Source organism: Phalacrocorax carbo, chromosome 3, assembly GCF_963921805.1.
Source record: "Phalacrocorax carbo chromosome 3, bPhaCar2.1, whole genome shotgun sequence".
NCBI classification, from domain to species: Eukaryota; Metazoa; Chordata; class Aves; order Suliformes; family Phalacrocoracidae; genus Phalacrocorax; species Phalacrocorax carbo.
The window spans coordinates 54750052-54777936 of NC_087515.1; the positions used below are offsets into that span (position 1 = coordinate 54750052).

The 27885-nt window shown below is 40.4% G+C and overlaps 2 protein-coding genes across 3 annotated transcripts in view; both read left to right on the forward strand.

Moving 5' to 3' along the window:
* Positions 1-12186, forward strand: part of WTAP (WT1 associated protein) — a 28328-nt gene extending 16142 nt beyond the window's left edge. The window contains exons 6-8 of one of the 2 annotated variants that reach the window (XM_064446962.1): positions 3934-4112; positions 8896-9050; positions 10962-12186. In XM_064446962.1, coding sequence (XP_064303032.1) covers positions 3934-4112; positions 8896-9050; positions 10962-11545 — 918 coding nt within the window. In that variant the 3' untranslated portion in view covers positions 11546-12186. Of the gene's footprint in view, positions 1-3933; positions 4113-4323; positions 5623-8895; positions 9051-10961 lie in introns of those variants that run through there. The other variant, XM_064446963.1, reaches the window with a different exon arrangement.
* Positions 12187-15278: 3092 nt separating this feature from the next.
* On the forward strand, positions 15279-22007 carry SOD2 (superoxide dismutase 2). The gene is made up of 5 exons (XM_064446966.1): positions 15279-15406; positions 16568-16770; positions 18073-18189; positions 19930-20109; positions 21477-22007. Exons 1-5 carry the CDS (start codon positions 15378-15380, stop codon positions 21620-21622), a joined length of 675 nt encoding a protein of 224 aa, XP_064303036.1. The 5' UTR covers positions 15279-15377; the 3' UTR covers positions 21623-22007.
* The last annotated feature ends 5878 nt before the right edge of the window (positions 22008-27885 follow it).

The window sequence follows — 27885 nt, forward strand, 5'->3', positions numbered from 1 at the left end:
ACTACAACCTCCTTTCAGGTAGTTGTAGAGAGCCACGAGGTCTCCCTTCAGCCTCTTCTCCAGGCTAAACTGCCCCAGTTCCCTCAGCCTCTCCTCATATGACTTGTTCTCCAGACCCTTCACAAGCTTTGCTGCCATTTTCTGGACATGCTCCAGCACCTCAGTGTCCTTCCTGTACTGAAGGGCCCAAAACTGAACACGGTATTCAAGGTGTGGCCTCACCAGTGCCGAGCACAGGGGCACAATCACTTCCCTGCTCCTGCTGGCCACACTATTCCTGACACAAGCCAGGATGCTGTTGGCCTCCTTGGCCACCTGGGCACACTGCTGGCTCATGTTCAGCTGGCTGTCAGCCAACACCCCCAGGTCCTTCTCCACTGGGCAGTTTTCCAGCCACTCTTCCCCAGGCCTGTAGCGTTGCATGGGGTGGTTGTGACCAAAGTGCAGGACCTGGCACTTAGCCTTGTTAAACCTCATACAGTTGGCCTCGGCCCATCGATCTACCCTGTCCAGGTCCCTCTGCAGACTGTTTCTGCATAAAGCTTTGTTTCTGGCAGAGGTGGTGATGAAGTTATTGCTACTTCAGGGAAAGGCCTTAACCCCCCCCAAGGCACTGCACAGCTGCTGTAGATCAGTAAGCAGACAGGCATTTGGAGATACTTGCTCCTCAGGATGGGTTTTCCGTGGAACAGATAACAATGAGAGAAGCTTCCTCTGGGTGCAGTTGGACTATAGTACCTAGAAAGTCATTACTCTTAATAACCTACTTGTGGTTTAGGTTACAGCTCTATGTTTTTTCTCCTTCATCATGCAGTTCTTTCCCTCCTACTCCTTCCTTATAAGAAGGATATATGGTTGTACTTATTTAGATTGCTTATGTTTTCTGTTAAGCACCTGTGTTCTGTTTTGTTAAATTCTTCATGTCAGAGTGCCTGTTCTTTGTGGACATCTTTTGACAACTGTAGCTGAAAGGATTCAGCTGTTTCCAAGAACATATGAGAAGCAGAGGGGTTGAAAATGTTATTGCCTGTCTTAACAACAACGAAAAAAATCCACCCAAATAAAACCCCACACAGCCTGATGTCCTCTAAACATACTACTTTCAGTATTCTCCTTCTTAGGTTGGAGCGGAGAGAAAGCTGATACCAAGGTTTTTATTCTGTTTGTGAAAATTAATCCCAGTTTGTCCATCTGATGGGCTTCTGAAAAACACTAGCTAGCGTGGGCTTTCATGTTTGGGAATATGAACAGCCAGTAGGCATTTCAGGTGTTAAGAGTAGGCATTTCCTGGTCTGGCATTAGACATGACTATTCCTGTATATTCAGCTCTAGCCTGAAGTTGGTCCTGAATTCAGGCAAACTTTTCTGCTCCCCACCCTTTACCACCTGTAGTATCAATGGGAGGAGAGGTGTACCAGAGGAGTGGTTAGAGGGTGCAAGAATGAGGGAGGCTTGGACTGGCTAAGCAGAAAGAAGATTGGAATAAGGAAGTAGGCAGAGGGGTTAAGAGGTACGGCAGCCTTCTTTAGGAGCGGGTTGTATTGGGAGATGTTGCTAGGTGTGGGTGGGTGAAAAGCCTGACAGGCAAGAACTGTGGAGTACAACTAGAGAAAGCATTTGTGGAAGGATGGAGAAAATTTGATTTGGAAAAACTGGAGGAATAAATAGTCTTTAAGTTTGGGGAAGGAATGAGCAAGGGTTGTTCAGCTCAAGTAAGTAAACTCTTTCTACACAACTGTTTTGGTGAATGACAGCTGAGGTGTGGTGGAGCCTTTGCAAGTGTTCTCTGCTTGGCCTAGGAGCGTGAGCTAGAGGTACCCAAATGAGACTGCTAAATAACTGACGTTAGACAGAATTAGCTGGGTCCTCTTTGGTGTTTCAGTGCATTTCTGGCACGAGTGAAGAGCAGGTGGCAGCAATTCTTTGTGCTACTGATCCAAGGAATCTTACAATTCTTAAGCTGGCAGTAGAAGAGGGAGAGAGCTGGGCCTAGGTAAGACAAAGGACACTGTTGTCTTTTTCCCTTGATGCCCATCTAAAAATACATTGGGAACCACATTGGTGTAGCGTAATTATGTTCCTGCAATACGTTGCCAGCTGGAGTGTCTGGATGTGTGCAGACATGTGTTACACTAGCTGTTCCCTCTAGTAGTCAGTCTACAGTCACCTTCTACTAGTGCTACCCTTCACAAAGAATTGACAGATTGTTGAAATACTTCTAGTAGTACGTCAAAGTGGGATGGACAGAAAACATACATCAAGAACGATAAATTAAATCTTTATTCAGTGAGCAACATCTTGTGCATTCAGTGAGGCAAAGGACCTCTAGGGGTAGAGTAGCATCCAGGAAGTGTTAGGATAATCTTAATTTGGACTTCCTGTTTCTAAATAACATTTGTAGGTGGGTTCCTGAGTACTTTATTTCTTAAATATTTTTATGCAGTGCTTTATTCCCTTTATATTTCTTTCTGGGTGCATAAAAGTTTGTCTGTTTAAAAATTTAAGTATGATAGTTATTTAATTTTTTAAGTAGCTAAATATTTTTGATAAACGCAAAGTCAGTGGAAATATTTCAGTTATTTCAACAACTTTAAAATCACTTAGTTGAAATAAAATCCAAGAATTATTGTTACTTAACAATATAGAAATTAAAATACATGTCTGCAATCAGGAGGTGACTGAGGTCACTACTGCACATTTTTAAGATAAATTAAATGTTTGTGCTTATGCTTCCTCTTTGCCACTGCTGTGTCAAGACCCCGTAACAGAGTAACTGTGTGTACAGGGAAATGGTTGAACAGACAGTGCTTTTGACTGTGCTTCTTGTCCCAAGTAAAGCAAAGTGTGGAGGGAGACTGACTTTCCCTCAGTATTGCTGGTGATGCCTTGTACTGTTTCTCAGTGAAACTCTGTTGCTATCAAGTCTGGTTGCAAGATTGTGTGCAGCAGGAGGCAAACCTCCCAACTTTGAATTAATGCTTCTCTTTTAATCTCATGGAATTTTGTTCACCTCTTGCTGATGAAGAAATATGTGTGATACAGGGAGCATAATAAATTGAACTTAAGAGTGAATACTCTCTGTGTAGGCTAATGTGATTTTAGTAATTAGCTGGATTCTAAACAGGTACTGTTTAGTACATTTTAAGGTGCGATGGGATTCAAATATCAAACTTTCAAAAACAAATCCTACTTTAAATATTTACAAGTATTGACTAATGAATACTATAGTTAAAAGAAATCCTGTCACAGTTACTTCTTCTGAAATCTTGATTGTATTAAGTCTTCTGGGTTATAAATTATAAAATCGTAAGTCTCTTGTGTTGTGGTTATTGCAGGAGAATTAAATCCAGCCCAAATCTGTTCAACTGATGCTAATGTTTTGAAATTTTGTTTCAAAAAATAAATATGTAAATTTCCATTGTGACTATTGCATTTGCAAAAGAAAAAATTAGCAGTTCGTAAAAAAAAAAAACAAAAAAAACCCCACAAAAAAACCTGTAGTACTTCCTTAAAAATACTACTTGTCAATATCAGCTGTAATATTCTATAATAGCTTCCACTGAAGTTACTTGGAAATCAGCTATCTTCCCAAAAAGAGTACAGGCAGATATAAAAAGGAGAATTATAATGCTCCAATCATTGCTTTGGCAAATGTAAACTGACATGTAGAAAACAATTTGAAGTGGAGGAGGGGAAGTTGGCCTTGAAAGCTTAAGGCTGGTGGGTGGTGGGATGGGGGATTGGGTGAATGTGTGCATTGATAGGGTGCAGGTGGGCAAAAGTGATTTTTATCCTGCCTTTTTCAGGTTACAATGTTGAAAGAAGGCAAGCTGCTTTGATATCTTTGGAATAACTCTTTTTGTTTTTATTGAAATTACTTTAAAATTTTGGTTAATACTGTATAAATAACATCTTTTTTCTTATTTTATGCAGAATCAGATTCAGTACCTCAAGCAAGTCCAGCAGCCTAGTGTTGCCCAACTGCGATCAACAATGGTGGACCCAGCCATCAACTTGTTTTTCCTAAAAATGAAAGGTGAACTGGAACAGACTAAAGACAAACTGGAACAAGCCCAAAATGAACTGAGTGCCTGGAAATTTACGCCTGATAGGTAAACAAAACAAATACTCCCCAGTCAAGACTTCCCTGACAGTCCCACTACGAGAATGCTATGGTGGGACAGCCAAGTACTCGTTTCCACACCAAGACTCAGACGTTTTGAGGCAAAAGCCACATTCTTATACTGTCCAGCTTGTAATGCTTAATGTAAAACTTATCAGATGAACCTTGTGTTTCAGCTTTTTTCTCCCCCTTTGCTTCAGAGGCCTGACGGCGTCGGACTATTCTGAAGAAATGGCCATCTTCGAAAAAAAATCTTTTCTAGAACATGTAGACATTTGCAAAATTGTTCTATTTGAAGAAAATAGAGGGAGAAACAGAAGTCTTAAGTCTGTGGCACGCTGTGTCTACAGACAGTTTGGAGGAGAGAGAACCTAGAGATTATAAATCATGAATTGAACATGTAAAATTCCCGTAAAATGTAGAAGTGGAATATGCTTCGCTCTTAACCTTGAGCCTAGTGACATAGAGACACTGTAAGTCAGTTTTGCCAATAAGACTGTGGACTTCCTGCTTGTTCACTGAACTGCTGGGTCAAAACTCGATGAGGTGAATTTTGCGTTAAAGAATTTACTTGCTAACCAGTTTTGAATAGCCGTGAGAGTGCTATCTGATATCACAACAGTGGTAGTGTACACATTTGACTGTTTAGCCTTTGGGCTCTCTAGCACTTGACGGAGCCTTAAGTCAATGCTGCTAAATAATGAACTGTTTTCTGGATGGTTGGTAATACTGTGGACGCCTCAAAATTAGGACTGTACGAAAATGTACATTCTATCTAACTGCAGGTTTAAAATTGTTGAAAGCAATATATATTTGATCACAACCAGCATGTATAAGAAAAACTGGTTGTGATAAGTATTTCACTGCATGCTTTCATGCAGAAATGAGAATTTTTCGATCTTCTATAAGAACTGATCTTAAATGCTCAATACAGAAGGCACACAATGGCACCTGTCTTCAGTGTTGGTGGGGTGTGTTTATTCCTTTGTACACCTGGTTTTTTTTGTATTGCACTTCTATATAAAATGTGCCTTGAAATAGTTGTAATATATAGTTCAAGGAACACTGCTGGTTATACTGTTGTATTGTGAAACTCATGGGATGAACGAGAATTGAACAGGTTGTTATTTCTGCATTGTCTCGTTCTCTGAAAACGAAGTCAGTATTTTAACAAACCAAAAAAAAATTTAAATGCATGCATTTTCCTTGGTGGAATCAGTGAAGGAGCCTTTGCTACTCTATTGATGCCTCTGTTCTGTCGTCCCAAGTTACTTGTAAGAGTAGCGATCCGGGACAGTTGGGAGTGAATGCCTGAGGTGTATAAAGCAAAATGCAGATTTGGTATAGCATTTATGTGTTTATTTTTTTTCTTAGCAAATTGAGTTTGATTTAGTAATCTGAGGTTTTGGTTTTCAAGAGTTGGACAACATTTTATGACTTAATCTGATCCTAGAAAATTCAGTTTTAAATTAAAAATCAGACATCCAGCTGTCACAGAAGGTGATGTATTCTGTTTTGATGACTTTTTATTAAGATGGCATTACGTATTTTTAACTCAAAGTATTTTAACTGTTTGTGCTTCAGATGATATGGGATCAAAGAGTAGTGTACTTATGCAGGTTTATTTTTTTTTGCATGAGTAATGACTTAACAGCAAAAGAAAAACCTACAGAAAAACTTTCCCTTTTTAAAAGTGATACATCTGGAATGGTTTTGCTATAGCAGTATCTAAGATTTTAATGATCTAGCATCAAAACAGAGGTAAGACTTGCATTAATAAATTGTTCACGTGTTACCAAGCCATTTGTAAAGCTGACTATAATGTGCGGATAGAGGCATGCCGTGCAGATTGCTTGTTTAACTCTTGAGTTCAGAAAATCATTTTAATATATTTAGATACAGGTTGGTTGGTTTTCTTAAGACCTCAGGCTCTAAATGTGTGTATAACTGAGGGGAGTCAAGTAACATACCACCTTCTTTCAAGCAAAAGTATCAAAAGAAATTTTGGTATTTCTGTAGCTACAACGTACCCTAACAGGCATCATATAATTTAAGTCAGTGATGTGAATGTGCATAATCATATATACAGTAGCAGGAACACAGAAAATTAGTTATTTCCTGGTAAAAAATTGGGGCTGCCTTCATTAACTGGGTTAAAATTTTATTGTTTTTTTTATTTATTATTTCTGGAAAGGTAAAGAAGGGATGACTCATAAAAAGTATTTATAGGATTTTAATTCTTCTTGCATCCCACCCCTCCACCTTGCCTTTAAATGGCTGTAATTGTCCATCCTTGTGTGCAGCTACTCTTACTTCACGGCATCTGACCTAGTTTTTGAAAGAGATGATGCTCCTATTCAACTCCCTAATTTAGGGTAAGGTGTTAACTGCAACCCTAAGCAGTATTCATTCTGGGCCTTAACCATAGGTAAGGGTGTACAGCATAATCATTGCTGATGTCTGGAGGGAGAAATAAAAGGGTATGTAATGAAAAGAATGGCTGTGCTAAGCCATTTCAATCATCATTAAACATAGCATATACCCTTGGATTAAAAATTAGTTAAAAAGTCATTTGCAGTAAGCCTAGTACAACAAACACTAGTTTTCTGAAATTTAACCACTTATATTCTTACAGGTTCTGTTGCATGTATGTTTAAGAGGATTTGTGAAAACAATGCAAACTTAGTTTTACAGCTGATAGGAGTTACTTTAATAGTTACTGGATTTTTATGTTCTTGCATGTGTTGTCTTTTTTGTAAATTGCAAGGGGAGGCTACTTGGAACCCTACTAGTTCAGAACATCTGGAAATATTTTGATGGGAAGACATAGCATTATAGGTAGCTATGCAAATTTCTATACAGGTAATAAATAATTCACATTTTGGCAGGAGTTAACATGAAGAAGTTAATGGGATTCTAAAATTGTCCAAATTACAAGGTAACTGGTACTTGCTAATTTTACAGTTGACGTTGTTTTGTGAAGAGAAAAGCATTCAATGACTTAAGCACTGTGAACTTCTTCAACCTGTAGTGATCATGAATGCAGTAACAGGAATTTGCAAATGGCTAAAAATCATTGCATGTCTGCCTAATAACTTTTGGGATGTGTCACATTGGTTATCTCCAAAGTGGTCCTGCTTTACACAGAATGAACATCTCTAAGGAAACTTGCATCTTAAGTGTGCGACTTGGACTGTATTAGGTCAGCACAATTTAAACTTCAAGGACCTGGCATTGGACATCACATCAAGAAAGAAAACGGGTTGCTGCCTTTAGCAGAGTTTCAGGCTTCCAGGACTTTACAGAGCCAGATTGCTTCTGGAGCAGCCCATCTGAAAGATTGGGAGAGTCAGTCGGAAAATGTTAAATGGGGCAGAGTTGGCAGAACTTAAAAGTTGTCTAAGCTTGAATGCTAAAAAGGTAGTTGATAAGGAAATTATTATTTTAAATTCTTTGGGTATTTTGGTTGCAGGAGAGAACTGTGGCTGTGAATTGTAACAGAAATTTCCTGTTCTACTATTTTAATCCTAAAAATTTCTTTCAATCTCTGTCACATGTTTAAAAGCAAACAAAAAAAAAATTAAATTACCTCCTTGGTCCTGAAAAGTAATGCAAGTCCTGCCATTGAATTCATAATAAACCTGTTCAAGTTTGGGTTGGGTTTTTTTGTGAGAGTTTACGCCTCTGTAGGAAAGAGGACAGTTTCATTAAGTTGCTGAGCTTATTAAAAGGAGAACTGTTTGTGGTTGCTATCCTGACTTTGGCAGACCAAGAGTCTTAAAGGACTTCAAATTTTCTCTTCTGTGGAGTCAGCTGTATTGCCTATATATCAATTTGCATACTACTTCCTATAATGCTTCACAGTGAAATATTTATCGTGAAGATTAAAGATGTGTGATGTTACACATTTAGTAAAGAAAATCTTCTCAATTTGAAATATTTTTTTTCCCTGCCTGTTTCCATTTCTTTCAGAAACTGGACATCCTAATGATCATTATACATGATCTGAAATCTGTCATTCTAAAGGAAGTAAATTAAGGAAGGAGTCTATTATTAATCTCTTGCCAACTTAACTACATTTTACTTTCTCCTCACCATGCAAGATGTGTTTAGAAAAAGCTGACCATAGAAATCATGAAACAGACTGTGTACATTACTGTCAAATATATAAACTGAGTTGAAAAATAGACATCTAAATTTTTTAAAGAAGTACCTGGACAGCATTCAAAAGAACGTCTAAGCTTCTTAAAGAAGAATGGATGTCACTGTGACAAATGAACGTGGTTTAATATTTTGCCCCGAGGAACTTTCTTTTCTTTGCCCAAATTTAATTATTAAATTTTACCAGCACAATAAACAAAGAAGGTTTTTGGTTATAATTCAGTTCACATGTGTAATTTTAATGTAGTACTTGATCTCTTGAATTACAAGGCACATCTTTAATCAAATACTTAAATCCATTGAGAATTAGCACATGCAAGATTGTGCATACTGATAATCCAGATGTTGGTATCAAAAAAGAACAATATGCTTATTCATATTTGCAGTAATAAAACTTGCCTTCCACTTTACGGGACAGCGGCAGAAGATCAACGGGCATTGGAACAGCACGTGGTAACTATAGGGAGACTTTCTGCTATGACAATTATGTTGAGGCATAATGTTCCTTGAATTGTGACATGCAGAAATTGCATCTCCTTTTTGTCTGTGATTGAGGAAGATTACTGAAGGTTTTGTATTCATTTTGTGATAGATGGCTCTTTCCTTTGCAGCCAAACAGGCAAAAAGTTAATGGCGAAGTGTCGAATGCTTATCCAGGAGAATCAAGAGCTTGGAAGGCAGCTGTCCCAAGGACGTATTGCACAGCTTGAGGCAGAGTTGGCTTTACAGAAGAAATATAGTGAGGAACTTAAAAGCAGTCAGGATGGTAAGGGGTTTTTTTAAGAAAATGGAAGTTGCCTTGCACTTCTGCTAGTTTAATTTCCTGATGATACGCATACTGTAAAACAATCTTTGCCGGAATGGAAGAGCAACATTGAGTAAAATATGAAAATTTTAAGTCTTGACTGTTAGTCTTAATTTGGAAAAAAGAATTGTATATTTAAAAAACCCCCAAACTTAACTTTGGGGAACTAGTGGGATTTTTCAGCTCCAGTAATGCAGTGTTTGAATTTGAAATTGCCAGATGTCGTGCTGTAGGCCTTGCTATTTAATAGGGGATGTTTAGACTGCACATATTTGAATTGGTATGATGAAAGCTGTTAATGTTGCATGAAGCTAAGCATGCACTGAGAACAGAATGTTTCTTGTTAACTCTGACTCATTTTTAAATTACATTAAAAATAAACAACTTCTTAACAATGCCTAAAAAAATAAAAATAGATATTTTTTTTTGCTCAGGTAACTCAGATGAACAAAAAATACCTCATTATTGCGTTCACAGTCCAAATTTTACAGCACTGTAAACCTGAATTGAAATTACCTATAAACTCTGACCTCTTGTGCAATTTAAGTGGAGGGGAAAATGCAAACTTAAAAAAATCTTCAGTTAAGAGCTTTGCCTGGCATCACTGAATGTTAGAGGCGAATGTAGGAGTAGGTTACCTGATTATTACAGTAAGTCTTGGGACATGAGCTTTTTAGACACACAAACCCAGATAGTTTTTGTTTTAAAACTGAAGCCTCTAAGATAGCATAGACTAGATTTGTTGCTATTTAAGTCTGGCATCTCCAATATTTTTAAGGATAGATTCCCCCCCCCCCCCCCCCCAATCATATTTTTGAGATAATAGCAGTATAAAATAATGTATAGTAACTGGAATTCTTAAGGTAAATTATTCTTTCTGTAAGGACATGTTGTTGGAATAGTTACCCTTTTGCTCCTTAACTACTATTTAGGTAATGCACTAGATCTAAATTTATCAAGTTCATAATTGAAGCAAGCATTCTTAAAAGATGTCTACTCTTGAATGCAGCATAGTAAAGTAAGCTTTCAGAGCTGATGTGTTCTTAGCCCCTATTGCTTCTTCCCCATATGAACAAAGACTATAATAATCCTGCAGTAGCAGTTTTCGTAATGATTTTTCCATAGCAGCAAGAACGCTTTAATGGATTTTTACAGTAATAAGCAGTTTGCATTTTATCTGCTCTATCATGTCAATGATGCAGTTGACTTGAAGACTGAGGGATTTAGTGGTTCGTTTACTGTTTTCAGGTCAAATTTGTTTTGCTCCAAAATGCAATCTAACTGTAAAAACAATTTTTCTTGCTACATAACTAATTCCACAGGGTGTTTTATTACTTAACAGTTTTGCTGGTAAGAAAGTCTTCCTTTGTGTGTCCCATTATGTGGGATTTAAAGAATTAAGAACAGTAAGAGCCAAAATTACCTTGAAATGCAACTAAAATATTTTTGTGCTGTCACTGAATAGGCTTTTGTAATTATTCAGATCTATTATATACAGATGTGGCTCATGGTCACTTTTACAGTGTTTCTGCTAAGGTTTTATAGTTGAGTAAAAGTAGATATGTGAGGATATACTTGCAAAATATTAATTACTGGAATTGAGCTGTTTTCCAAATACCTTCCTTTCTTGCCCAGAAATTGTTTTATACTGCTACTCAGAATATATGAGAAAAAATTGTCAGTGATAGTTAAGCATCTCCTCCTTCAGAGGCAGAGTATCAAAACCAGTTCATACCTGATGGCTGAAAAATAGGATGTTGAAAAATTTCAGCACAAAATGTTGAGTTACAGGATATTAACTTTTTTTGTCTTGAGATTCAAGCTATATATGGGCTATTAAGTATTTGCAACAAATGTGTTTTCTTTATATAGAATTGAATGACTTCATCATCCAGCTTGATGAGGAGGTAGAGGGTATGCAGAGTACCATTCTAGTTCTTCAGCAGCAGTTGAAGGAGACTCGCCAGCAGTTGGCGCAGTACCAGCAGCAGCAGTCCCAGGCCTCCAACCCAGGTACCAGCAGGACTCCATCTTCTGAGCCTACAGACCAGGGAGAGGCTGTGGGCAAAGACTGCAGCCGCCTGGCAAACGGACCAAGCAATGGTAGTTCCTCCCATCAGCGGACGTCTGGGCCTGGATTTTATAGGGAGGGTAGCGGCACAGAGGATGACTTCCCGGCTTCTCCAGGGAATGGTAATAAGCTGTCCAACCACTCTGAAGATAGAACTGGTAGAGGAGGTGGTAGCTACATAAACCAGCTCAGTACTGGGTATGAAAGTGTAGACTCTCCCACTGGCAGTGAAAACTCTCTCACTCACCACTCAAATGACACAGACTCCAATCATGATCCTCAAGAGGAAAAAACGGTGAGCATGAAAGGTAACAGAACTGTGGGTTCCCGTCATGTCCAGAATGGTTTGGACTCCAGTGTAAATGTGCAGGGTTCAGTTTTGTAACATTTTTCTGCAGCATTTTTATACAGTGTCATTTAAATTGGGAGAGGATACTGTCCAGAAGCCGTTTAAATTAGTGCATACTTGTCACAATTTTGCCTTTTTGTGGGTTTCTTTTTGCTTCAATACCTCTGCCACTTTGGAAATTTTAACAGTTAATTACGTTGAATGTTGCTAAAAGGACGTTTGTGTAGCTCAAGTTATTTTTATATGAGTTAATGTGAAGTTGAAATGGAAATTATTTCCATAAAGTATAACATAAATGATGTCTGTACAAATCTGTGTATATCTAGAACCTGTGCTGTGTAAGGGCATTCTTACTCATACTGTTATACTTACACCACCTTCAAGATTTGTCATAGTAGCTGTGGGTTTATGACTGCCAAGTTTGCCCAGTACAGTAGTTTTATCACTAAAAGATGGACTTGCTGAAGGAGTCCTGTAGTAGTTTCAGTGTTAATTACAGTTCTTCCCACCATACATCTGTGCATTTTTCTCCTTAGGTGACCGAATGTGTATGAATTGTGTGCATAGTTACTCAGTTTTTAAGAACTGTTGTATCCTGTTTATGCATATTGCTCTGTGACTCCAATATTATCTTACCTGTACTGACCAAACCTAAATAAAACCTTTTAATAATGTAATTTCCTCATTGTTCTGCATTGGCGTACATGGCTTATTTGTATGCAGTGTTTACCATACTTCGTTCCTGTGTCAATCATATCTGATACAGCTTGTGCCAAATACCTGAAATTACAGGTGTGTACTATCATACGAATTTCAGGCCAGCCTGATAGTGCTTATTCTACAGGTTTTGTCCTTACAGGCACATAAGGAAAAAAGGAGAAGGTTAATAAAAATAAACCTTAGAGATGGAACCTGGCTTTTATAAAGATTAAAAAAAACCAGTATTCAACATGTAAATACACAAATTAAAAAACTTTAAGGCATTAGTAATTTAGCCTCTTAAACCAGACGTAACTCCTGTTGCTTTTTAATTGCCTACCTGAGGGAACTGACTTAACAGATGCAGAGGATTTAAAAAAAGCCCTTGATTAAAGGCAATACTTCTATTGTTCAGTAGCAATCAGTTACACATTTCTCAGAACCTGAATTTCTGGTGATTTTCCATCTACTAGTTTAGAGATGGTAGCACATAAGGAAGGAGATGAAAAAGCATTGGCTACACAGTACTTAGCAGTATACTTTTGTGTAGACTTAAGTCCAGTTTCAACATTTTTCTCCCTGTGAATCTTGTAATTACCAGATAGGTAATAAAATTTTCCTCTGTAGCCATTAAAACAATAGTAAAGAGCTTATGGCTTTGTAATTCACTGTGGAAACAGTGAGACTCTTGTGTGAAAGCAGTGTTTCTCCAAAGTTCTAGGACACACTTGAATTTGAAAGAAATTTACACAGTTATGATAAATTCCTGGATTATAGGAGGGTTTCTGTGGTGCCATTTTTAACTGGCATATTATATGAGAATTGGCATCTGCAGTAGCAAGAAAATGGATGTAATTAAAATACTACTAGGTGCAGCCATCTGTGTTAGAGATGTACTAGTCCATGTACTACTGCTATTTTAATTTCATAGGGTTCACTTAAATGTGTTAAAACCAGTTAGTAGTTGTCACTGGAAGAGTAAATTCCATTGGTGATACCTGATTGTTTTTTTGACTGTTACTTTAGCCCTTATTGCCTGAAAAATAGCAGTTATAATTTGAATGCATGAAATGGAAGTGACAAATACCTATATAAAAAAGTACCAGCATCTGGCACCCAGAGTAATTTCTAGTTAACAAAAATTGCTGATGCTGATCTAGATCTGTAATTGCTGGGGATACTATATTTGATCTTCATATCGTATTGCTTCATTATCTGTAGTGTGTGTGTATATGTGCATACTGGAGCCTGTACATGGTAGAATATAATATTTGTAAGAAGCTTAAAATGCTGATAATAGATTATAACAGCTTCATCTGACAACGTCGATGGTAAAAAGCCTTGTGGGGAAATCTGTGGTTGTGGTTCAAATCTCAGTCTGAAATATGAAAGCAACTACTGCCAAGAAAATGATACACATCGTTTCACCTAGCATCAGGAATTAGAAGAATGTGAAATATCTTTGGAGTTACAGTAATTGCTATTAATTGTGCTAAATTTAAAAAAAAATTCATAGCTTTCAGGTGGTGACAGCTTGCTACTTAAATCTGTCTGTTACTATAGCACATTGATGTCTTAAACCTCATATAAAGATGATTTTTAACTTTCTCAAGAGTGTGTGGTATTAGTTTTTAAACAGTAAAAAAATAGCTAAAGAGCTAAAAATTATAAATACAAATTACACCCTCAGACTAGAAGTCATCTTAACTTGTTGAAGTAACAATTGTAAGGCAAGGTCTTTCTCTGCTTAGAGGGTATCTTCTAAATAAGCAGGCTGGGGTGTTTGATATTTCAGAATGAAGGCAACTCAGCAACTGCACCAGTTAATAACAAAATGCATCATATAATTGACTTGCTTTCTTGGAACACATACTGCAAAGCATTAGTGAATTGCTGTATAATACGTAGATAAATGCTAAACCCAGTAATACTAATTCTCTTGCCTGGCTGTCAATGCTTATATTATGGCATTTAATAATCCTGAACGTAGTTGGTTCATTTTAACAAAATATAACATTTTATTGTTCCCCAATAAATGCAACCTATTCCTCTTTAAAATTAGGTACTGCCTAAATATTGCTGTACAGATTTTCAGCATTCAGGGGAAAAACATTGTTTCTAGACCTTGTGTTGATTCTAGACAATTGACCTTTTATCCTATCTATTGATAAAGCAGTTATTTTCACCACTCAGGTTTCTGGAGAGTACTGCTGGCTGACAGGTGAAAGTAAATTAACATGGTTTTCTAGGGTCCTTCAAGAAGCAGGGGGATGGGCGCACACCACTGTACTGTGCCTCACGGTAGGCTGGGATTGCCCTGTGTGGGTGTCTCAGGTGTATTTTCTGGCAATTTTCAAGAAGGTTGCTCAGACCTAACCCCTGCCGAATTTCTGTAACTTATGGTTTTATAGTCTGATAAATGTGGGTTCTGTAAGATCTTAAAATACACAGGTTTAAAAAGACAAAACCTGAAAGCCTGAGGGTTTTGTGGTAGCCGATTTCTATACAATCCAAATTTTACTTCATGTTTGTCGTGTCTGCTGAGTGCCTCCAAACTCTGAAGGGAGGAGTTCTCACTGACCTTTCTGGAGACCTAATTTTTAATGGGTCTTTGAACTCATTTGCGCTAACTGTACTAGTTGTTTTTAGCTGATGGGGTTAAGGTACCCGAATGAAGGATTTCCATCAGTGCTGAAGGCCACTGAATTGCTCCCAGGAGGAAAACGGATGTTGGGAAGCAAGATGTGCACAAAAATAAGGAAAAGAACAGAAATGAAGCAAAAAAACGTAAGTTGTACACAAAATAACTGAGGAGGTATTTTTAAGTGCTGCTCGTCCTGCCAGTAAACTGATAGAAACGTTTGTTTGCCAGGCAGGTTTTCAGAGCTTAACCACGGCTGCCTTGCGCCGCTGCATCCTCTCTGGTACCCAACCGCCATACAACAGGCAAAAAGCTGTTGGCAGGCAATTTGCCGATTGGTAGAGGTTCCTCTAGTCGTCCTTCTCCTTAGCAGCTGAGGAGGGTAAGGCCCTTCCATGGGAGCGAAGCTCACCCCCTCAGCTTGCCCGCCCTCGGTGCCGCCCAGCTGGGGCGGGGACGGGAGGCGCCGAGGGCTGGCGGAGACGCCGTTACGCCGCCGGTGTAGCGCCGGGCTGCGAGATAGCCGCCATGTTGTGCCGCCTCGCGTCGGCGGGCAGGTGAGAGCCGCGCCGTGGGGGACCGTAATGGTGGCTAGAGCCGCGCAGCGTGAGGCGGTGGCCGGGCCGCCCTCGCCCTCCCGCGGCCGAGCGATGGGGGGGGGGGGAGGAGGAGGAGGCGGCGGGGTCGCTCCCTCCTTGGCTCTCAGCAGCTCCCCGCCATTTCGGGAGGAGTTAGGTCGCGCTGCCGCCGGCTGCTCCGCAGGGCTCGGTGCCGGCCTGAGCAGCGGTGCGGGCTGGGGGGCTGCTGGTGGTTGTCCTTTCACCCTCCCAGGTTCTGTCTGCCCTTGCCCTCCGCCGAGGGGCTCTCGTTGCTTGACCTGGTGCTGCCAGACCCTCTTGTTTCTGCTAGGCAGGGTCGCCGCGTTTGGCCTCTCTTCAGGGCTCCGAGGGTTTTGCTGTTGGTTTGTCCCTGGTTTATGCCAAGGTCACCAGCAAAATACAAAAGCGCCTTAGGAGTTGACCTTCCTCCCAGCCCAGCAGTTCTCCTTTTATCATGGTCGTTGTCATGCCTTATGACAAGTGCAAGGTGTTAAAATGGGGGAAGGTAGCTAGCGCTTGCACGGTTTTCTGTGCTGGATGGACATCACGGCTGTCGTGTCTTCACGCCAGCATGTGGTTTTTCCAGTAGCCGCCATAGGGACAGTGAAGCGTGCGTGTTGGCACAGGAGGCGTTAATGCTAAAGAGGTTCACTCCTGGGAACTCAGTGACTCTGTGGATTTTTCAGCCTTTTTCAGTGCAGGGACGTTTTGCATAGTGAAGGCAGGAAACACTAGAGGGATCTTGGCTTCTGTTTTTAATCAGTAAAAATGAGGTGAAGCTTTGAATGTTAGCATGTTACTGCTGCCTTTCCCTTCCTCTCCCCACCTTTGCCTTGACTGCATGTGTGGGAGACCATGCGACTCTGCAGTGGCATGGGGGTCTTGATTTGAGAAGCGGCAGCTTTACATTGTGAAGCCCTAGATCTATGATCTTCACGTGCGTTCACCTCTGCAATGAAGCCACAGAATGTGTGTGCTTTGAACTCTAGAAAAATGGAAATTTGACTTCTTTAGCTAAGATATCACCCTATATACTTACAGTGGTTGATCATAACAGTTGTGGTTTCACTGGTAAAGCTTAAATACTGAATAAAACTACTTCTGTTTTTTCTCTTTTAGAAGCAGTGCCAAGTTGATAGCACCATTGGGATGCTTGGTCTCTAGGCAAAAGCACACTCTTCCTGACTTGCCATATGACTATGGCGCTCTGGAACCTCATATTAATGCAGAGATTATGCAGCTGCACCACAGCAAGCATCATGCCACCTACGTGAACAACCTCAATGTTGCAGAGGAGAAATACAAAGAGGCACTGGCAAAAGGTTTGTATATCTACAGTCAACAGATGAGATGGTTGGTATAGTTGACATAGATGATACAGGAGAAAAAATATGGGAAGCCCTTCTTTCCAGGGGAAATACTTTCTTTTAAAAGTTATGGATTAACTAATTCAAGCTTTTTTTCTTTTTTTTTTTTTTTAAATAAGGTGAAATGCTATTAGGAACAAGTTTTAATTTTAAGCTTCAGTGGTGCTGATAATTGGAAATTAGGTATAACTAAAAGGCATGAATTCTGTTTTCTAGTAGTACTGTAAAACAAGAAGAAAACTTATTGATTGTTGTGGATTTAGTCCATATTTACATTAGTAACTTGAACCAAAGACTGAGTCAACAGGAAATTGCAGTCATTTTACTAAATAAATACTTTGTAATGAAAGTTCAGTAACAAATGTAAAATTTGTGCACCTTCATTGTTTTCACATCAGATGCTCTGCTGACTCTTATGAAACAATCTTAGTTGCCTCCAGATAGAGGTAAGACAAATACGCAGTTGATGTATATGACACCTAAGTGCATGTAAGCCATAATAGCATTTAAAACATTTGTGTTGAAGTGGTACAACACCATTTAGAGGCACAAGGCACCAGTGAATTCTCTAAGGAATATGACATTTTGAGGAGAGGAAGTACAGGGCTGTCTGATCTTGATTTCAGATGCAGTGTTCTGTAATGCAGAGTAAAATGATCTGGGTAGCTGTCTTTTCCAGCAAGTACCTCGTTCCAAAAAACTAGACCAAACCAAAAAATAGGAGGGAGAAGAACACTTTGTTCATGTACATGCTTACTGTACTCATCAACATTCTCTGAAGCACAAACTCTTTGTCCTGTAAATTGTTTAAGAAGTTTAAAAATTCTTGGTTTTCAAATCAGTGAGCTAATGGGTGAACAATGTTCTTGTCTTGTAGCGGTAATAGTGAGCAATTTACAAGTGCTGGATCCTTAAAATGTTTTGGCTCTACTAGTCACTTTACTGTGCTGTAGAATGGCAGCACATGTTATATGTTTACATATATTGGTTGCCTGATAGGTGCAATATTGGCAGATCGCATATCATTGTAGGATAAGAAAAAGGCAAAAATAAAGAATTCCTTAATGTAGTTTATGTCAGTGACTATCTAAAGTACGGGTAACAGTAACAAACCTTATCATTTCCATAGACATGTTATAGACTAGTAAGACTTGAAAGATTTTGGAGATGATTGGAGGCTTAGTGGCAACTTAGTGACTTGTGTGGTGATGATGATGTTTTTATTTATCTATGTATTTTTATCTTCTGCATCCCTAGGTGATGTTACAGCTCAAGTGTCACTTCAGCCTGCACTGAAGTTCAATGGCGGGGGTCATATCAACCACACCATCTTCTGGACAAACCTTTCTCCTAATGGAGGAGGAGAGCCTAAAGGTTAGTGCTTGTTACGATGGTTTATTGCGTCAATTTTAATTGACCAGTAGAACTGATGATCTTTTCTGTCTTTGGAAGAGTCTAAAGGATCTTTATTTTTCAGTTAGTTTGTCTGTCTATGTGACAGTTATCCCAGTTCTGAGGAATTCAGGATTTTTCAGATGCAAAGAATATAAAAAGCTAGCCCTGTTCTAAGTGTTTTTAATTTCTAAATCTGATTGTGTGCACTGCAAAATACTTGGCTACTGCTGCATATTGTCCTTTCTGTTGTCATATGAGAAAATAGTTTTCCAAAGCTATGCTAATTAAGTTCCCATATAAGTCCTCGATTCACAGAAGAGGAAGAAATATGCTGCAGACCACCCAACCTAGTGACTGGATTTATGCTCCAGTTTGAAATAGGGATAGTGTAGCAGTTAAAGCCTAAAGAAAGAAAGAAATCCCCTTTGGAAGGATAGAACAGTGATTAGCTACAATTATCTACAACTGACCTGCAATTAATTAGATCTCACAAAAACTGTTTTGATAAGGTTGAGGGTTTTTGGATGAGGTTTATATGCCTGTCTGTAGATTGGTGGGCTTTCAGGTGCTTTGTACTCCAGTTCAGCATTCATAGGTGACATCTGCTTGTGACTTTAGACTCTACCACGGAAGTACAAAGATGCTCTGAAGATCTAGTTAAGACTACGGCATAAAGTCTTGAAACTTCAAAGCTGAAATTTCAACAATTAGTTGTGATGTCAGTCCATTTCTGATAGAGCTTGTTTTTAGATGACACTGTCAGAAAAGGTGTTTTAAAGTCTTGATTTTTGTCTCCCAGTTTCTGTGAAGTTTCTGTGAAAGTCAGTAAGCCAAAAATGTCATCTTTGTTTCAACTGAATGGTTCAAGGCTTTTGTAGGAAGCCTGCTAAAGCCTGTCTTAAGATGCATTTGCAGCTATCACCAAGAGATTTTCAAGACCGTCTGTCTGAAAGTGGAAAGAGTGAAGAATGAAGAATTTTCTAGCGTTGCACTGTATGAAGTATTATTACACATGCTAATTAAAGGAGCGTAGATACCTTCAGGTTTTGAGCGAATACTTAAATGTCTGAAAACCACAAGTGTGCTAGGGTGTAGAGGAAAGGAAGTAGTTTGACAGTGCACTGTCAAACTAAACAATTTTATTTTCTGTTCCCCAGCACAGGGTAGTTTAGCTGTATAATAAAGAAGGGATCTAATCACAGAGCCTGCTTGTCCATATCAAATAGACTACTTAACTGTAGAAGCAGATATAAATCTAAAATCTGAGGGAAGTGGTTAAATACCTCTTACTATGTGTAGGTTCATTATACTGATATCAAAGATGCCCAAATGTTCCTTTGTATTAAGACAAGGAAATCACAGCCACTTCGTGTTGCCTTTTTAGGTATGCAAACTAGCCCTTTACCTTCTTTCCTAGTCCTCCCCTGTGGTGTTCTCTTCCCTTTTTGACAAGACTGCAAACACCTGAGTGTCCTGTTGATACCACTCTGACTGTGTCTTTGAGGACAGCATGTTTGACTACTGCACTGATTTTTTTCCAGTCTGCTTGCTCTCTTAAGCAGGTTGGGTCATAACTGTTAATTAATGATTCAACTACTCTGCCTAGACACTTTCTCTCACAGAGCCCAAATGCCTCTGCTCCTCTTTCCTTCTATTTCCAGGTGATGTCTGGAAATTGAAAGATGTTAACTACCTGATGTTCAATGCCTTTTTTTAAAGGAGAATTGATGGAAGCCATCAAGCGTGACTTTGGTTCCTTCGCAAACTTCAAGGAGAAGCTGACAGCCGTATCAGTCGGTGTTCAAGGATCAGGCTGGGGGTGGCTTGGCTATAACAAAGAGCAGGGGCGCCTACAAATAGCAGCTTGTGCAAATCAAGACCCTTTGCAAGGAACAACAGGTCAGGTTTCTCTCCTTCCCCTCTGCTTCTGTGTATGTGGATTTCATAGGCAAGTGTATGAGATATGAGAAGTGGTTTTTGGACAAATGCTGAGAAGAAATTGCTGAATAAATAGGCTGGAAAACAGAACATCACTACTAGCAGAACTGAAAAACATTTGCTGTCTTTAAAACAGCATTTGTAAAGCACGACTTAAAAACTGTGAAGAGCAGTAAGGTTTAAAGTCTGTCTAGTCAAAGGGGAAATAAATGGGGCGTGTTGTGAAAGTGCTGTCTCTTAGACAATAGTTTTAGCTTAGGCTCCTTTGGATTGTTTTATGTAACGGGAGTAGCTTGTCTGTATTAAGGAAGATTAAGCCTCTTTCCTTTAGATTCTTTTCTCTGGCAGAGGGGCTATTCACAGAACCATCAGTGTAGGCCAGACAACAGGAGCAGGGGAGGTTGTAGAGTCACTCTTGTTACTATGTAGGCTGGGTGTAAAATGGGCGGCTTATAATCTGCTTCCTTAATAATGGCAAAGAGCAGTGAGTGTCAATTAAATAAGCCTTGGTTAGGGATAAATAAAGCTGTAAGCTAGGCAAGTAGCATAATACTGGCCATGATCACTTTTGAAGACATTTTTACATGCTTAGGGTGACATGGCAGTGATGATGGCAGGCTGGACACCCTCGACAGAGGGAGGAGCTCATGGCCAATGCGAATCCTGCCCACAGTGGCTGTTTGTACAAATCCTATTGCAGATATCTTTAAAACATGTTCTGTAGAATTAATGAAGAATGGCAAGGAATTTCATGTATTGCTAGCAGTCCATGTATTGTTTATCGGTAGGAGAAAAAAAAAAGAATTTTATTATAGGGGCATACAGTATAATGTGGGCAAATTTCAGACCCACCCCACCCCCCAAAAAAAACCCTCCCCATTGAAAATTCAGCGGGAAGGATATTTTAGCACAAAAGCAAGGAAAGTAATTAGACAATTAATAACATGCAATTAAAATATTGGAGGCAAACTGGCATGGCAAGAGACTCCTTCCTGGTGTAACTTTTCATTAAAAAGCTTGCATAAGTGTGAAAAAGATGTAAACCTTTCAAAAATTACTTTATCTTGTTTCAGTTATGTCTTCAGGGCAGTTCTGGTGTATTTGGAGGTCTTAATCAGCTCTTTTGGTTTATGCAATATGTCTGTGTGTGGAGAGCAAACAATTCTGTGAAATGTTGCGGTAAGCACCTGTGTGCTGGAGAGCTCTTTTGTCTTCCTCCAGGTTAAGACTCAGAAATTGGGTACAACTTCAGAACGCAATATAAGGCTTTACATGTAAAGCGTGTTTTCACAGATTTAAAAAATTTATTGATTCATTATTTTTTACAGGTCTCATTCCTTTGCTAGGAATCGATGTATGGGAACATGCTTATTACCTTCAGTATAAAAATGTTCGACCTGATTATTTGAAAGCCATCTGGAATGTGATCAACTGGGAGAATGTATCTTCAAGATATGCAACTTGCAAAAAGTAGAGTGGAATTCTTGCACAGACTGCTAAAATGTCACCACTTCTACGCTGATACCACTCTTGTAGTAGTGCCGGTGGCTTACAAACGAATTGCTGTACTGCAGAAAACACTTAGCTCATCCAACAAAAGCATTTCATAATCAAGCAAAGTGTCTGCTTGTTTAATTCTGTGAGAGCTACTTCTTTAGATTTTTGAAGCTTTAAACTGTTGTGCAATAAATGGAGACACTTCAAATAATCTTTTCCGTTGCATATAGAAAGATAGATCACCTTGCTGAGGCTTATTGCGGTAATGGATTTCCTTGTTGCACTAAAATTCCTGAGTGGAAACATGTACTTCATGTTGCTATAAACAAATAAAACTCAGAAAAGAATCTTCTATAACTCTCTATAGGAGACTCATTTTTAGTAACAACTGGTCCAGTTAGTTACTTGATTTGAAAATGGTTGGAGAAGAGGAACACTTTTTGTAATTTGTTGTATTACAGGGTATGGAGCTTTCCTACAGATCAAAAAGGTAAATGAAAGGGGAAATAGGCACGGCCGTGCCTGCCTGGCTTGACTGTCTTCAGTCATCCCTACCTTTTCTTGGATCTCTTACCTGAGATCTTAATGTATTTCACTGATGCAGTAGCTTTTGAAGTGTTACCTTGGGCAAGAGATTGCAGTACTGGGTCAGGCTAAATTGTTCATATAGTAACTGAATGACAGCATGTGATACTCATTCCATGCTAGCTGTTCAGGTATATCCTAGAATGTCCTGTAACTTAAGAGACCAGTTATCTCCATATATCAAATATAAATTGTCTCTGTGTAGCTGCGTTCTGGAAGCAGTTTTGACAAGCTAAAGTTAATGCTTGATAAGCATTATGAATGGGAAATGAAATGGGAGTGAACTACTGTTGTGTAAAGGAGCATGCCCAAAAGTTCTTGAAAAATACAAGAAATTGTTGGTGTGGTTTGGGTTTTTTGCTTGTTCTGTTGCAAGTATTTCAGAGTGGGTGCTACTAGACATACACGGGACCTTGCACATAAGTTTTCTTTGACCTTTCTTAGTATGCTCCTTTAAGTTTAGGATGGATTCTCAGGGAAACAAGGAGTAGGCTTATATTACCATACTGCTAGGCTGCTATTTTGAAGTATCAAGTAAAGTTAAGGGGAGAAGTGTTTATAGAAAGAAATGCCTTTCATCATTAGCAGATGCAGGGAGAGAAACTACCATCGCCATAGGAACAGCCTTTAGTCGCTAACCAGGGCTGCAATGGGTGGGATATCTCTGTGGCAAATGGAAGTGAGTTATGCAAACATGGCTTATTTCACATGTAAATGTGGGTTTTGTTGTGGTTTTTTTTTTCTGCTGTGGGATATTTTCTGTCTGGGCCTAGTTCTCATCTCAGGTATGCAGCTTGAGCTTCTGCTTAAGTCTGGGTTGCTTCATAATCTTGTTTAAAATTTAGCTCGTCATCCCAAACATCCTTGGTTTGCCTCTGAGGGTGTGAGAGCAGTGATGAAGAAAAGTAAGTCTATTGGTTATCAGTCTGGCAGCTTTTGATTTGAATTTTTTTATAAAAAGAGAAAAGTCTCCTTGAAGGGTCGATATTCTTTCAGTCTGCAGACTCTAAGTCTGGAGGGCTGGTGAACAGAGTCTGTCACAAGCTATGCTCAGCCTTTCTCCTTGGAGAGGAAGCCTGGGCCTCCATGAGTAAATGCTAGCATCAAATAGGCTTTTCCCTGATGGAAGCTTCTGGCAGGAAGAAGTACACTTTCTAGGTGGCAATTCAAAACTAAATCTTTACTGCAGTTAATTACAGGGGTGATCAGTTTATTTTGAAACTCATCTTCCTAACAGCGTTCCCAGCCTCGTGTGTTTCCTTCTAAGCACTTCAGAATGCTTAAAGTAATGCAAAATGCATCACGTAGGCCACAGTATTCCTGTTGCAAGGCTGTGGAGGCAAATACTTTTAAGGACTTAATATTAGTTACAGTGTTGATTGATATTGTTGATAATCATTGGAGAAAGGAACAGTTTATCATAACTTGCAAATTGTGTAGCTAGCTGTCGTGGTATTGGCTGGGATAGAGTTAATTTTCTTCACTGTAGCTGGTGCATAATGCTGTGTTTTGTATTTAGTATGAGAATAATCTTGATAATACACTGATGTTTTTGTTGTGGCTAAGTAGTGCTTACACTAGTCAAGGACTTTCCCAGCTTCCCATGCTCTGCCGCGTGCACCCCAGAAGGAATTGTCTGGCAACAGGGACTCATTTCCAAAACAACCTCACAGACACCTGGGCCAGAGAGCGCGGCGTTGAGTGGGTGTATCACATCCCTATCATGCACCAGCCTCTGGGAAAATCGAACGATAAAACGGACTGTTGAAGACTACGCTAAGAGCAATGGGGGGTGGGACATTTAAGCATCGGGATGCACACTTAGCAAAAGCCACCTGGTTAGTCAACACGAGGGGATCTGCCAAGCGAGCTGGCCCTGCCCAGTCAGAACACTTACACACTGTGGAAGGGGGTAGAGTCCCTGTAGTGCACATAAAAAATATGCTGGGGAAAAAAGTCTGGGTTATTCCTGCCTCAGGCAAAGGCAAACCCATTGGTGTTTGCTCAAGGACCTGTGTGCACTTCGTGGGTGATGCGGCAGGATGGAGAAGTCCCATGCGTGCCTCAAGGGGATTTGATTTTGGGTGAAAACAGCCAATGAACTGAATGGTATGCTGTGAATTGCTATATAATACTCTATGTCATCACTTCTGTGGTTGCTATATGCCGTATGAATGGTGTCACAGTAGGAATCTCCCAGATTAATGAAGAATGAACTTTGATTAAACCAAGCAGTGGGGTATAAAGCTTAATTTAAGCAAGTTGGGTTAGTGCCTGTATTAAGAGAGGCCAGTACTAAGGTTTTAGTTGTCAGACTTCAGCTTACTGAAGTCCTGCAAGTAAGGTGGATTGAGTAGGGATGAAGCAGTGGCATTTTTTTTAGAGAAGGACCAGGCACTTCAGGTATGAAGAGAATTATTTGCTGCTTACTTCCAGGCAGTACCTTCAAAGTACAGAGGAGGCATGTTGTGTTTACCATGGAGTCTGCCTGAAGATGAAGGAAACAGTGGAGTCCTTTTTTCTTTCCTTATTCCAGACTATATGTTATGGTGAAATACCATGTAGCAGGGATCAAAAAACCCTCATGTAGTGCTCCTCCTCAATGAGTGAATGCTGAGACAGGGCTGTGCTGGTGAGGGCCATAGCACATGTGTTGGGCATCTTCTTGGTACTGCATGCTCTTAACAGAGAGGTAAATGTGCCTATGCAGTGGTGCTCTGGAAGGGAGCGCTTAAGCTATGGAGAAGGCCTGAGTAAGGTGCTGAGGCGGTAAGCCATGGAGAGCTCTTCGGGAAGGACTGATTCTTGCTGAGGCTTTACAGGCAGTAGTGCAAGATCCAGCAATGCTGGTAAGGCTCAGTTTCTGCTGTGTACCTGGTGAAGAAGCTCCACTCATCTCCTGCATACAGTCAGCTGGTGAACTTGTCCTGATGCCTTGTATCCTGCCTTTAAGTCTGAACATAGGAAGTCCAAAGCTGTATACAGACAGGAATGTTTGAAGAATAGGAAGATGAAAATTTACTGAATGTTGAAGGCAAATAGTAGGAACAGTGAAGCAATGAAAATGATTTAACGCTTGTTCTGGTGTACAATTATAAAGGACAAGCAAAGGTTGGTTGTGTGGTTTGTCTGAAGGAGGGCTTGGTTAAAGTGTCTTAACTCCAAACTTCTGTGAAATCTGGAAGAAGTCCTAGTGGTTCTTGTGACACTGGGAACTGAAGCTTGTGCCTGTAATTTAGCAAGTCTGCTAGCAAAGCTGTCAACTGGCAGTGAAAGTGCATAAACCTCTTACTAATTTATGTTAGACGGTAAACTCGGAACTGCGGTTGCTCTCCAGGGCTAGCGTTTGAGGTACAAAGGTCGCTGTGGAGGTGGGCAGGTGTGTCTCTCCCTACATGAACTGAGAAACTGGAAGGTAGATGATTACTGCCGATCCCATGTGCCCTGTCTGAACGGACAAGTCTTTAGACATGTTACTCAACAACTAAACCACTAACGCAGTTTATGCTACCTACAGCTTCCTGACCCTAACAGCAAAAACAGTAGCTGCATGTGTGAGGTTGTCTCCAACCTGGACCGTGCAGGGTATCTCTCATCAATGAGCGTGAAATTACTTGCGGACTTGATCTGCATGACAGGAACAATGAGTTTTCTGACTTCCATGCTAGCTGAGTTGGTCTTTGACCTGGGCCGAACAGAAGAGTAGCAGAAGAGTTGCATCCTGACGGTCCCCCTGAGCCTAGCTTTTGTCAGTCCTTGCTTAACTGTGTTGCTTATGAAGATGTCATGTATGTATACGCAGTTAATTTGTGTGTAGGCTACAATATGTTGAATCAAGAACTTGGAGTTATTTTCAGGAGGGGAAGAAAGTGCAGTACCTAACCCAAATGCTCATGGGAATGATGAGTTGGAAGATCAAAGCGTGTCCGGGTGAATCCCGTAAGAAATACTTACGGGTGGCAAAGCTGCTGTACGCAGAGACTTTGGTTTGCAGACTACAAACAGATTTCAGTGGCCGAACTTCTCTTCGGAAACAGATGCAATCAGCTGTCAAAGGGCAATACGCTGCTGGGAAACGCAAGTGCACGTTTGTGATTTCTTGCTGACCTGCAGAAGACGCTTGAAGGCTAATATGAGTTGCAAAGCATGTGTGTCTCATTCTGTACTAGAAAAGATGAAAGTAGTTGAAGGCCGGCCAAACGGAGCTCCTGCGGGCCTCCTGCGGTCCCCCGTGGCGGGTCGTGGGGCTGATGGGGTGGCCGGCCCCAGCGAGCCCGGAGGGTGGCGCCTCCACCCTGCTCTTGAAACTGAGGTGGGGGTTTGGAGGTGTCTTTTCTGAGCGGTCAGAAGTGGAAATAGGTAAAAAAGGCTTTTTTCCTCCATCTTCTACTTTCCACCTTACAATTATTTGTTTCACCTTTATCTAGAGCATGTACTTAAAAAAAAAATAAAAAAATAGGAGGAAACCCCAAACTGTCTCCAGAGAATACTGCCAGTGACTCGGCTTGTGAGCTGGTAGGCTCTCACAGAAGTATGCAAACCTCTTTATTTACAGAAGACTTACTTGTCTTTTGTTTCGAGCATTTAGTTCTCTCCAGTGTAGCAAAACAGGTTTAAAATGCTGCTATGCCATTCTGCTAACATTTTACACGCCTATCGCACTGACCTTGCAGAAGTTAATCATTGCACTGGTATAAAGCGAGAGAGTTGTGTTTGCAGTCGTGTCTAGATAAAATACTGGTAACTTAGTAGGCTTAACGTGCCTTTTCCTTAAAGTGCTTTCCGCTTAACGATTAAAAGTAATGCCCTCCGATTTCTTCATAGCTGTTTTTACCCCTTTGCTTCAAAAAGCAGAGCTGCCCGGGGGTGCGCGCTGGGCGTGGCTGCAGAGCTGAAGCCGCTCCGGCCCCGGAGAGCCCGGGCTGCGCCGTGCCCGCTAGGTGGGGGTGTGAATCTGCTTCACTCTGTTGTCAGGAGAGCTGTGGAGTTGAATTTCCGAGAGGCGGGTTAAGAAGCCGTTTTCGTGCTCTCACTGCACAGGAGCGGAACTGTTTGTGCTGTTGCTTCCACTTTATAAACAATCAGAGACACCCCTGCCACTGAAGCTGCCTGACAGGGTGTGGGGAGGAGGCAATGCTGCTGTAGAGAAGACAATTTATTTTAATACATCCAGCCAAATATAGGTCTTGCTATAGCTAAAGCCAGGCAAGCAGGGGCTAGAGGAAGTACTCCTAATTGGAATGAAGATGCTTCTAGGATCCCCACCTGGCTGCCTCAGCAGGCTCTAAGTATTTCTATGTAGGGACATACAATGTCCGTGACGTTCTGAATGGCCTTTCAAGCCCAGAGACCAGAGATTTAACTGAAAGGGACAGTCTGTTACATTGCTATAATTAAGCCAAGACTGCAGAGAGTACGCAGCTGGCTACCTGAGGCATGGAGCTTTACCGTTACAGTTGTGCTGCCTCCCAGGGCTGTTGCTGCTCCAGTGGACTCCAGCTTTTCACTGGATCTTCTCACCTGAAGAGATGGATGGACAAATCACCACAGAGGCAAGTCAGGAAACCTGCTGCCTGGACCCGCCACAGCTGGTGGTGGTCCCACATAGCCTTGTGACACCGCTGAAGCAGCTCTCTGACAGGCGTGTGTCCCGCT